Source organism: Anabrus simplex, chromosome 5 (assembly GCF_040414725.1).
Source record: "Anabrus simplex isolate iqAnaSimp1 chromosome 5, ASM4041472v1, whole genome shotgun sequence".
Lineage (NCBI taxonomy): Eukaryota > Metazoa > Arthropoda > Insecta > Orthoptera > Tettigoniidae > Anabrus > Anabrus simplex.
Genome location: NC_090269.1, coordinates 430,216,761 through 430,229,942, shown reverse-complemented (window position 1 = coordinate 430,229,942; position 13,182 = coordinate 430,216,761). Strand labels below are relative to the sequence as shown.

The window sequence follows — 13,182 nt, the reverse complement described above, 5'->3', positions numbered from 1 at the left end:
GGGATTCATTGCAAGGCAAACCCACAGAGGACTTAATGAAGCTCCTTGAAATATACCACATTAATTTTAATTGTGTGGGATATGATACATTTATTTTCTGTCTTGGTGCAGAGCACTGTCTTCCAATTGTTCATAGTAACTTCAAGAAAATGAAATATGGCAGGCCTCATCTTGTACAAATGAAGTACTTCTTTCAACCATGAGTGGGGAACTGAGTCAAATGCTTTCTGATAATCTATATACACTGTGTACAGGTTCCTTTGTGAGTGCATTGCGTGTTGTGTTCCAACAGAATCTATGATTATCTGTTCTTTGCACACTAGTGATGACTTTTTGCATCCTTTCTGCTCTTCAGTCAGAATGTTATGGTTGCTGATATGATTATACATTTCTTCTGTGAGTATGGATTGAAACGTTTGTAGATCATTTGTAGACAAGTGATTGGCCCGTAAACTGATGGATCTTTACCAATTCCACCTTCCTTAGGTAGGAGGTATGTAATTCCTGATGTAAGAAATTCAGGACACTCTTGAGGATGATGCATGAGATAAGTGAATTGTTGGGCTATTTTCTTGTGGACGCAAGTGAAATGTTTATACCAAAAATTTTATATTTTGTCTGTACCTGGTGCTTTACAACTTTGAGTTCTCCTGGCAGCATTACTCACGTGGCTTTCTTCCATGGTATCAAAACTCATTTCTGCATAACCATTGTTATTTTTCTCTTCCTTAATCCATGTTTTGTTTGTATTGTGGACTGTGTTAGTACACCAAATACGTTTCCAAAAGTCTTCCGTGTCCTGCATACTTGGAGGTTCTTCTGCCTTAGTTTGCTGATTTTGCTTGAGCATTCTGTAGAATTGGCCCTCATTCGTGGAGAAAAGGTTGTTTTGCATTTTCCTAGCTCGAGACTCTTTGTATCCTACTGAGCCTTGCTGCTTTTGCACACAACTTTTGTTTTTGGGTGCCAATGTATATTTTGACCTTTTCTCTGTGCTCAGGTTCATTTTTGTGTGTGTTGATTTTCCTGAACACATCCCTCAAGTTTCTGTTAGTTTTCATTTTAGTTTTGTTATAGAGGTATGCGGAAAGTTGACCATTGGTTTTTCTTAGCTCTTGGATATCACTTTGTAATCGACGTTGCCATGGTGAAATGTATTCTGAATCTGCATTCTTACAAGAGCTTCTGGAGATGGGTATTGGATTTTAGTTGTTCAGCTTAACCAGAGTTACTGCTGCGCAATAAACGAGGGCATTTATTTCCTACTGGATTCTTATATATACTGCTGTAGGATGTTATTTACAGTACTTACAAGGTTTTTGCTCATTGGTGTTCCTCGAATTTTGGGCAGTTTTGGTCTATAGTTCACTTTGAGACCCACAAACTCCGCCATTGCCTTTTTAAACATATCTTCAGCATGACGTGCTTCATCAGCACCCGAGAAATCACCAGTTTTTCTTATTTCTACAGATTGTCTTCCTGTAGTTCTTTTCTTCCAGGATCGTCCTGCCGAATTTGAGACATTGGGATGGAGTTGCCTTCACTGCTCGGCCTCGTAGCTAGAATTTTAGCAGCTTCCTCCTTAAGATTTGGAATTATTGTGGCAGGAAGTCTGTTGTTGGTTACTATTGCACGTCTTTGGTCTGAAACTCTTTGTTCGGTGACAAAGGAGTACTGGGGGAATTTGTCCACAAACAACCTGTGCATATCTTTCCTGTACGTTGTAAGGTCTTTCTCTAAGTTCGTAGTTATAAAATAGGTGCGCATTATGAATTTATTCATATCATCTGTCCATTTCAAGCGCTGCATCGGTTTACCTGCCTTGGTGGTCAGCTGAACTTCTGAAACATCTTCGGCAGGAGGAGTAGGTAGCTGTTGAGTTCTCCTAGCTGAATTGTCGGCTATAGAATTGTCGGGTGACCTGACATGTGCCCACCTGATCAGAATCATGTCACTGGTGGCTTGCCTGCTGTCACGCTCAGCACCAGCTCCAAGCGTGCCCCGACGACCCTCGGGTAGCGTAATTTTCCAAGGCTCATTTCTATTATTCATTTCCTCCATCAATGATGGGTTGCATTTTATACCTACTGCCAGGATTTTAATGAGGCCGCCCCTAACATAAGGTACAGATGCCTTTCACAGCCGCCCCTAACATGGGGTGCAGACGCTGCTAGATGGTTTGGGTTCAGAAAGTTCATCCGCGCTCTCCGCCATTAGGATATATCCTCTTCTGCCGTCGAAGCCGTTGACCATTTTCACATTCCCTCAGTTGATTGGCTTGGCTAGGCCTTATTTACACCTGTCTTGCATTTCTGCAGGAACTTCCCCTATCAGCCATTGGGACGCGCCGTGTCGGGGTTGAGGGCCCCCGCCCCAGTGTCTCGCATAGAGTTATGGCTAACCCCTACTCAGTTCAGGGCTAGACCCCAATGCAAGCTGACAGGGAAGGTTATTATTATTATTATTATTATTATTATTATTATTATTATTATTATTATTATTATTATTGATACGGAAATATCGTGGAACGGAGAGGTGTAAGAAGGTGCCGGGGACAAGGAAAGGACCAGAGCATAAGTTAAAGCACTAAATTTTGAAATATTTCTTTCCCATTTTAAAAATGTTAAAATGTGATTGATAGAAGATTTGGAACAAATAACGGTTAAATAGAATAACAAATGTGCTCATCAGCTCTCAAGAAAACAGAGGAATATAAGTCCAAAAACCAGGTGCAATAACTAGAGAGAATTATCAACAAGCGATGAGTATAATCGCTCTGAACAAGTACACTATTTTATAAGAGCGTGTTTGCTTCACTCACATCGTCTAAGATTTCGAGCTCCTAAAGTTAATATAATCCAGACCCTCAGAGGGACAAGTTTCTTACAAAATTATGCCTGACACCCTTCAATTAATATGTTTACCGTCATTTCTGCTCAACAGTCTGTAAACGATTATCAAACGAACAGGGGCAATGAGTGCTCATTCTAAATGGCCTTAAGGTAAACATAAATGGTTTAACACGATCGGCCATTAACAAAGGCTAGGAGGCAAACCACTTGCACTCATTTTAGGAAAAAACTCTTAAAGCCCTATATGGGCTTATGGTACGCAGTTGTAGAGGCTAAGCCTATAGGGTACTACAGAGGGGTGACAAGCAAGAAATATTAAATACAGATAGTGTTAAGAATTTAGGCGGTTTAGAAAATTTTGGTCACTCCGCACCAAGTTGAATGGGAAGCAACAGCGGGTGATCACTCTTTGTTCCCTTAATTTACATATTTACCAGCAGGGATTTTAACAGAGTCCTCAGACTTGCCGAAAATCTACATTTGAAGCCATAACTGAGGACTTTACTTAAAATTAAAGAAGTTTGAAACCTTCTCCTCAAGCTATCTGCCTGGAGCTATCATATCTTAACAAATTTATGCCATTACCTTGAGTTGTTAGGCGTTCCCAATGCCGCCCTGCAACCCCTGCCTCCGAATAACTCTCCACACTCACTAGACCGGACCGATGAAGATGACAATACGGCCCTAAAGCGCCCAGCTTTTATGGTATTTTCTAGGGGAAGTTTCCAGAACTCTTTATAGATAGGCTGGATGCCTGTACACCCCCACCAATTATGATTGGCTAGAGAAAATATTCACAAAATATTTGATCAGTTGCTTGGTACAGAAGATAGAGGAGGGGGTTCAAATAGTGTTGACAACCTTGACACAAGAACAAAACAATCTTCACAAACTTAAGAGTTCCACTCGTAAAAATTAACTTTCCCTTAAGAATTAATATTCCTTAATCCCGCCAGAAGGGGCAGTTAGGCCGATGGTAGAGGTATCTAATGGTTAAAAGTCCAAGTATTTTGTATTACACTAGTTCCAGTTTCATGACATTGATGGTCTTATAGAAGGCACGCTGTTTAACAGAACGGAGAAGGTGTACCCCCAGTACAATTATTATTATTATTATTATTATTATTATTATTATTATTATTATTATTATTATTATTGCATGTATATCTGTTATTAGCCTGTTCGCTTCTCTCTGGCGCTACCAGATGGCCTCTGGATGTCCCCTGGCATCTACGATGTGTGTGGGGGTGTGAGGGAGGGGACATGAGGGACACATGTTACGTTTGCTTGAGTGTTAGTGGCAGCGTAGCCCTGCATTTTGCAGCTTAGTCCTGCACCAGTGTATTGACTACCTACAGCCTCTATTAATTGTTCACATGACAATGTTTAATATAACCTAGTTACTCAAGTTTACCATTGGTCCGACTCGTTGGCTGAACGGTCAGCGTACTGGCCTTCGGTTCAGAAGGTCCCGGGTTCGATTCCCGGCCAAGTCGGGGATTTTAACCTTAATGCATGAATTCCAATGGCACGGGGGCTGGGTGTATGTGTTGTCTTCATCATCATTTCATTCTCATCACGACGCGCAGGTCGCGTACGGGAGTTAAATAGAAAGACGTGCACCTGGCGAGCCGAACCCATCCTGGGACATCCCGGCACTAAAAGCCATACGACATTTCATTTCATTTCATTTACCGTTGGTTATATTATTATCCCTTCTTGCATCCTGTGAGAGAACCAGCTTCATGACAATACAGTCCACTTCACAATACTTAAATATTTTCAAGTTTATTCATGGCCATCACCGGCCGGATGCATAGAAGGTGTACTTTAAAATTAACGGATTGTGCATACCGGTACTGTGAACTAAATGTAGTTTCAAGAGTGTTGTGACTGTGATACAATATACGCTTGTGCAAATCGGCCAGTCGTTCGAACGTGTGTGTGGAAGCAGCCATCTTGCGCCGTGACATCACATTCATTGCGCTGACACTGGATCCAGCACCATTGCGAGTTCATCAGCAGAATCAACAACTGGTAACCTCAGTTCATATACATCCTTTCATTTGTCAAATCCTTGCACACAATGAATCCCAATATTAGAAAGTCATAAATAAAGAAGCGATTGATCGCGAAATCGAAGGTAACCAACATAAAGAAATATACCGATTCTTTAACTGGTCCTATTTATAAATTGAGTGTTAAGGTTTGACTTGATCCTTTACAGCAAGCATGGCTGGACCATACTGTCCTGCAAGATCAACTAGAAATAGAAGATGGCGACTTCCAACATCATGAAAGGTATAGGGAACATATCGAACCAGTCACAGGTTTGACATCTCAAGCATCCATCGCAGCCCTCAGAAGACTCGTTTCCCGTCATGGATATATTCAAGATCTCTACAGTGATAATGGTACAACATTTGTTGGAGCTAACAAGGAACTGCAGCAAATGCTGAAGGACGAACAATTCAACAAGGAAATAGGCAATCATGCTGCAGCATCAAAATTCAAATTGTACTTCATTCCGGTACGTTCACCACACTTTGGCGGAATATGGGAGTCCGCAGCGAAGGCGATGAAGTTCCACTTCCGTCGGGTAGTGGGTCAAACAGTTTTAACCTACGAAGAGTTGGTTACCTTCCTCACGCAAATTGAAACGTGCCTCAATTCTAGACCATTGTGTATTCCACAACGCCTCAACGGAGGAACGTACCTGGACTTCCTGCAGAATAGTCTGCCTGGATTGCTTGAGAATGTGCCTTTGGCAATAACACAGGTAATGTGGTTTCTGCATTGTAGAGCACCATCCCACTTCCGCATTACAGTTCCTGAACACCTCAACAACATCTTCCCCAGGCGCTGGATAGGATGCGCAGGCTCTGATGCATGGCCTCCTAGATCACCAGACATAAACCCCCTGGATTTTTACCATCTGAAAAGCGTTGTGTATGCTGAATCTGTTCCTGATGTGCAGACCCTTCAACAGCATGTCCACAACACCTGTGACACTATTCAGCGAGAGGCCAGAACATGTGAAAGAGTAAGGCAATCCATGATACGGCGTCTGAACGCGTGCATTGCAGCCCATGGAGGCCACTTTGAATATCTGCTGTGACGTGGATGTGATTCAGCTATGTACTGTGTTCGGGGACTATTTGCTGTTGTTGCACGCACACCGTCCATTTCTGCACACATGTTCGTAGGACATTTTTCCCTCCATTTCCAGTCAGGAATCAGTCCCTGCAGTTTGTCGGTTTTATTAAAGTTCACCCTGTATTAGAAATGATTTTCATTGGGGTAATCACATAAATGGGTTTATAAATAAAGGATACAGACCTCTGCATATTGATATGAGGGTGTTTGGGGGTTGTAGTTTGAAGTTTGTTTTACGTTGCACCGACACAGATAGGTCTTATGGCGATGAAGGGATAGGAAAGGCCTAGGAGTGAGAAGGAAGCAGCCGTGGCCTTAATTAAGGTACAGCTGCAGCATTTGCCTGGTGTGAAAATGGGAAGTCATGGAAAACCATTTTCAGGGCTGCCGACAGTGAGGTTTGAACCTACTATCTCCCGGATCCAAGCTCACAGCCGTGCACCCTAACCACATGGCCAACTTGCCCAGCAAGGGTTGTAGTAAGGATGTAAAGGAGAGGCCATATAAGTCTCTGGTAGGACCCCAACTACAGAAGAGTATGGTTCCAGTGTATGGGAACCTCACTAGGATTGCTTGATTCAAGATCTAGAAAATGTGCATAGAAAAGCAGCTCGATTTTTTTGGGTGATCTCCGATAAAAGAGTAGCATTACAAAAATGTTGCAAAGTTTGGGCTGGGAAGACTTGGGAGAAAGGAGACGAGCTGCTCAACTACGTGGCATGTTACAATATAAATGTTGATTCCCATAGGGAACCTGAAATATTTGTCCCCAATGAGTATGCACGGTTTGCACTAGCCATGCGTCTTGATAGATGTGCTATTTATCAACTGATGAGAAAAACTTAGCACACTGGGGCAAAATGCTGGCAACCAGGAATGAGTTAGTTGGAAAATTTATAATGTCATATAATGAACCAACTATATTGGTATGTGGTATGTTCCGAGCTGTCAATGGAGAGATGGCGTAGAATGACATTAGTTGACAAATAATTCTGCGTGGTGCCTTTAAAAGTAGGAAAGATCACAATATGAAGATAAAGTTGGAATTCAAGAGGACAAATTGGGGCAAATATTTGTTTGTAGGAAGGGGAGTTAGGGATAATTTACCAAGGGAGATGTTCAATAAATCTCCAATTTCTTTGCAATCATTTAAGAAAAGGTTAGGAAAACAACGGATAGGGAATCTGCCACCTGGGTGACTGTCCTAAATGCAGATCAGTAGTGATTGATTGACTGAAGCCAGATGTAACGATCACCTATATCACCTCCTATGTCTTCGATAGTTTTCTTGTACAGTTTTTTCAAATAACTCTTTTTCAATGTAGATTCGTCTGGTATTTTGTGGCAACTGATGTCCTCAAGAAATTTCTTCAACACAGGATTATGTAGTGCATTCCATGGCACTTTTTCCGAAATGAGCGCTTCACATAAACGGATATTAAAATTATCCACCGTTGAAGTGCCAGGAAAACTGGAAATTAGTGGTTGGTGGGACAGAAAATTGTTCTTCTTTTTTTTTTAAAGCAATGTTGCTGATATGCCCAGTAGATTTCTTGTGCTGAGCAATGTGTGATTTTTGGTCACATGCCACCTAGAAAAATACGTAAATAAATTAATTGTAGTTTATTGTAGACACAAGGTGTGTACTATTTCACTTAAATTTTCAATTTGTGTAGATTCCCTAGTACTATTACTCATCTGAGATTTTCTTTGAAGCATTTGTTTTATGAGCTTTCAACCATAATATTTATGTTAACTCATTTATAATTTTCTATAGAACTTGCTTTTCATTACAGTAACAGGGACTTTTTTGTTAGTGGTATGTTAAATAATTCCTTACCTGCTTTTGGCAGACTCAACAAAATGTCATTTTTCCATCTGTAGTGAAGTCCGGATCTTACCCATCCAATGGCAAATCAACCAACTTCCAGATGACTTGCCTTCAAACATCATTACTTCTGAGATACGTAAGCTTCTTACACTGCCTTCAATAACTGATTTATAGGGAAAATTAATTTTAGTCGGTCTCACAATAATGTGTATAGAGTTAAACAGTGAACAGCTCAGTAGCTGGCGGTAGTCGACCATACACAATGAGAGATGCACTGAAGTTGGTAAATTAGGCGGGCTTGTACCTGCTAGATACAGGTCAGTGAATGCTAGGGGGCTGCCTCTTGATTTGTGCTATACCCTGGTGGAATAGTATCGTATCGCGTTGCTTCGCTCGCATGAGTTATACTTACAAACCAATTCAAGTTCCAAACCAAGAAGTCGTTTCAAAAATTTGTGACTAATTTTTATTTTTTAAAAATCATTCACTTTCATTAATATTTGGTACTTCCATTTCAAAATAACATAATATTGTCTTGAATAGCCCATTTTTTTAGGTTTTAATGTCTTATTTAGCTATTTTTAGATTTTATGAGATTTAAGTAATTTACTCCAATGGTAATGAAATGGATAAGTAAGTTAAAATACTGCAGTTAGCTAGCAAGGACTGAAATAGTTTAAAACCTAAAAATCTGGGCCCTACTGATCATCATAAGGCAAAAGTCTGGATGAATAACTAGAAAGCATTGGCAAATTCTGAATGGGCAAATGTTCTCAGAATGTTGTGCAGCATCTCAGTGGTCTGAGCAGTTCCTGTTAGAGGCTAGGGTGAACAGATGTAAATGGATAAAAAAGACGATAAAACTATTTAAAAGGAGTACAATGCCAATTAAGAAAGGACATAAAAATCCTTCATAAACAGTCTGAAATTTGACTTATTTCATCTAATTTTCTCATACATAAACAAAATTAATCCATTCCCATATCTTACAGTAAATTCTTACCAAATTTAAACAATGAAACTAATTTACAGTTGACTTAACGAGTTTTGGCGTGTCTAACATATAAAAAGACACACATGTAAATTCCTTTATATTATATAGAACCATTAAGAGGACATTCACATATTCTACTTTTAAACGGTTCCTATTTTCAGTCCATTGTGCTGAGATCAATGAAAATACTCTTTCTAACTTTACATTGTGCCCTGGTATAGAAAAAAATGTATTCTGCAAATTTTAATAACTCTGAATTACAATCAACTTTGCCCGTTTCTGAGTACAAGGTCATTGCTACTCTCATGCAGGAACTGTTTGAAATTTCAGAACTGATCAAAAGATTCCACATCATCAATTTGATAGCCAAATACAGAACACAGTTTTCATCATTACAACAATCAATGTTTCTCTCAGTGCCATCCATTTAAAACAGGCTTCCATTAAATCCAGACAATCACCTGTCGTTTGTCACATCAGTTGTCACATATTAACAACAGTGTTCTGACTGAGACAGAAGCACGTTGTAAATAGTGTCTATCATCATAATACAAGGCATGCATTGAACAATCACATGTACTGTATATCCATAATCATATTTCTATATACTAATACAATATTGATGATGCAGTCGCGTAATAAAGAATACTTGTAAAAATGAAGTAGTAACACAAATTACCCCAAATTAAGCAGATTTACTAAATAAATAAAAAAAGAGGACATTTTTTTTTTTTAATAATCTACCCAGACCCCTGAAAATGACCTTGAAACAAGGACATGTCCAGATAAAAGAGAACAATCCACTGCTGTCATTGAGACTGCAGCAGGAATGAGACTCTAGATCATGTGTTTACGATTCTCCTTTCTGGCAATATCCTAAGGAATACCGTCATCACACAGAGAGAGAGAGAGCAACCTTAGCATCTGCAATGAAAGATTTAAACTGGGGAGTTTATGAAGAAGTGCACAAATTTCTTCCACGGGGTCCAACAGAAGAGCAGATGTTGTTGCATTCCAATAACAGACATGCCCAGCTGTTACTCTTGATCCAACCATCCTGTATGAAGGAGATTTATCCCAGGCCAATGAAGTTTACCAGGAAAGAATTTATGAACCATCACCCTTGCATCTCATATATGAGTGAGAGACTGCAAACTTGTCCATAATGGATATGCTGTTCTGAAGCAGAGGCAGTGTACCCAAGCATATGTGGGAAATCCTGAGAATGCTTGGAATCCAGCTCATGACACTGAAAAAAACTTATACCGGTAATGGATATTTGAAAAGGTTCAGTTACTATATTAAATCATCACCTACAATAATTCTAAACTACAGGGAGTATAGTTTAAGGCTTCCAACTTCTGTTCACAGACATGGAAATCCCCAAGTGGGTGCCATATACAGTAGCTTGTGTCAAGCCTGGCAGGAAAAGAAGTGTGAACAACTGGTACAGCAGGATGTTTAGTTGTGTCCCTCAGTTCGCTAGTAACGATTGAACTTTTAAAGGTGTGTTGTAAGGTTGTTATCACGATGGTTGAGCACACTGCAGTGCAGATAATATTTTTGATTGAGTGTTATTTGCACAAGAATAAGAAACCAGATTAAAGGTGCCTTCAAAAATTCCCAGTTCTACAGTATCATCAAAATGGTATGTGCATCAACTCGTTCACAAGTGGCATAGTACTGCTTCCGTAACTAATAAGAAAAATCAGCAAAGGAGAACAGCTCTCACACAAGAGAGATAAGAAGATATACAGGCAAAACTGCAAATCAGTCCACATAAGTAACTTCACAGAGTAGCTCAGGAAACGGGTATTTCACATTCATCATTCATGGATCATAGGAGACTACTGGCAAAAATGAGTGCAATTGGACTAGACAAGAGAGTGACTGAATGGGTTGCTATATTTCTAGAAAATAGATCTCAGATAATTAAAGTAGGTGAGCTTTATCTGACCCTGTAATAATTAAGAGGGGAATTCCTCAAGGCAGTATTATTGGACTTTTTTTTCTTATATATTTAAACTATATGAGTAAAGGAGTGGAATCAGAGATAAGGCAGATGCAGATGATGTTATTCTCTATAGAGTAATAAAAAAGTTATAAGATTGTGAGCAACTACAAAATGACCTTGATAATGTTGTGAGATGGACAGTAGGCAATGGTATGATGATAAACGGGGTTAAAAGTCAGGTTGTGAGTTTCACAAATAGGAAAAGTCCTCTGAGTTTTAAATACTGCGCTGATGGGGTGAAAGTTCCTTTTGGGATCATTGTAAATACCTAGGTATTAATATAAGGAAAGATCTTCATTGGGGTAATCACATAAATGGGATTGTAAATAAAGGATACAGATCTCTCACATGGTTATGAGGGTGTTTAGGGGTTGTAGTAAGGATGTAAAGGAGAGGTCTTATAAGTCTCTGGTAAGACCCCAACTAGAGTATGGTTCCAGTGTACAGGACCCTCACCAGGATTACTTGATTCATGAACTGGAAAAAATCCAACGAAAAGCAGCTTGATTTGTTCTGGGTGATTTCCGACAAAAGAGTAACATTACAAAAATGTTGCAAAGTTTGGGCTGAAAAGACCTGGGAGAAAGGAGATGAGCTGCTCGACTGAGTGGTATGTTCAGAGCTGTCAGCAGAGAAATGGAGTGGAATGACATTAGTAGACGAATAAGTTTGAGTGGCGTCTTTAAAAGTAGAAAAGATCACAATATGAAGATAAAGTTGGAATACAAGAAGACAAATTGGGGCAAATATTAATTTATAGGAACGGGAGTTAGGGATTGGAATAACTTACCAAGGGATATGTTCAATAATCTCCATTGTCATTGAAATCATTTAAGAATAGGCTACGAAAACAACAGATAGGGAATCTGCCACCTGGGCGACTGCCCTAAATGCAGATCAGTATTGATTGACTGATTGATAATAAAGCAATATACATTTACGATCTTACCAGACTCATTCAGTCCATCACATACAGCCTACAGATTTCAATGCCAAAATAAGATTTTGCAATTGGCTAATGAATAGTGTATATGATGGTATCGTGGATCTGAACTTTCTTTTTATGAATGATGAAGCATTTGTGTCTATATGTCAGTTCACAGAACAACAGGAGCTGGGATACAGGGAAACTGGATATTTTACAGCCGAGACCTCTGCACAATGTGTACGTGGGTGTATGGTGCGACAAATTATCAGTCCGATATTTTTTCAGGACACAACTACTTCTCGCCGTTATATGTAGGTCGAGTCATAAGTCATGGTAACTATTTTTTTGTTTTCTCGCGAACAGGAGACAACATGGAAAATCTAAGATATGCGTTTGGAAACATACAGTATGTACTTGCGTGTGATGCCACTAGATGGTGTATCTAAACAACAGTGTGGGTCTATGCATGCCCCCAAATTCAGTGTGTGAGTGAGAGCGTCACAAAATGGAAGTCAACAAGCAGGGGCAACGATCATATATTTAAATAGCAGTTCTCCATGGCAAAAACGCACGCCAATGCCATGCAGAGCTGCAGGAAGCATTAGGTGTGCATGCCATGCCTTATAGAACAGTGGCATCATAATCCTACACGATAACGCGACAGCTCACACAGCAGCCATCATTCAGCATCACTTACAACAGTGGGGATGGGAGGTTCTTCCACACCCGCCTTATTCGTCTGATCTAAGCCCACGTGACTATGATCTAATCCCCAAAGTCAAGAAGCCATTACGTGGACAACAGTTTGCTAACAAAGAGGACATCATAATAGCATTTTGAATAGAGGTGTCACATGATTAGCGATGCACATGCAGCAAATGGTATTCAGTGCCTGCCCCACTGCTGGCAATACATGTGTGGAAACCTTGGGTTATTATTTCAAAGGTCTGTAACCAGTGGAGACCTGTCCTTTGCATGTAGTCTTGTGTATTTGCTGTCTATACCATAATAAAATGTGTACCAACGGCCTGTGCTCTGTCGCTTTCCTACGAGAATCTCCTGAAGTCAGAATTTGTCTTCAGGCACTATGCATAAGTATATGCCCTATATTTCCAAATGCATATTTTAGATTTTCCATGTTGTCTCCTGTTCACGAGAAAAAAATAGTTGCCATGATTTATGACTCGACCCTCATGTTAACAACGTTCTCTAACCAGTTTTTACTGAAGAAAAAAGATACGGCTATTTCCAGTAGAATGGTGCAATGGCTCATATGGCGCATAGGTCTTTGCAACGATTGAAGGAAGTGTTCGATGATCAGATCATCAATAAAGGCTTATGGCCCACTTGTTCACCTGATTTAAGCACCTGTGGCTTTTAACTATGGGGGAATCCAAAGGGAAAGAT

General features: G+C 39.9%; 1 protein-coding gene across 1 annotated transcript in view; it reads left to right on the top strand.

The window, feature by feature from the left end:
- Positions 1 to 5,970, top strand: part of LOC136874605 (uncharacterized) — a 108,892-nt gene extending 102,922 nt beyond the window's left edge. Inside the window, exon 6 of the mRNA XM_068227876.1 lies at positions 5,080 to 5,970. Coding sequence (XP_068083977.1) covers positions 5,080 to 5,970 — 891 coding nt within the window. The remainder of the gene's footprint in view (positions 1 to 5,079) is intronic.
- Positions 5,971 to 13,182: the final 7,212 nt, after the last annotated feature.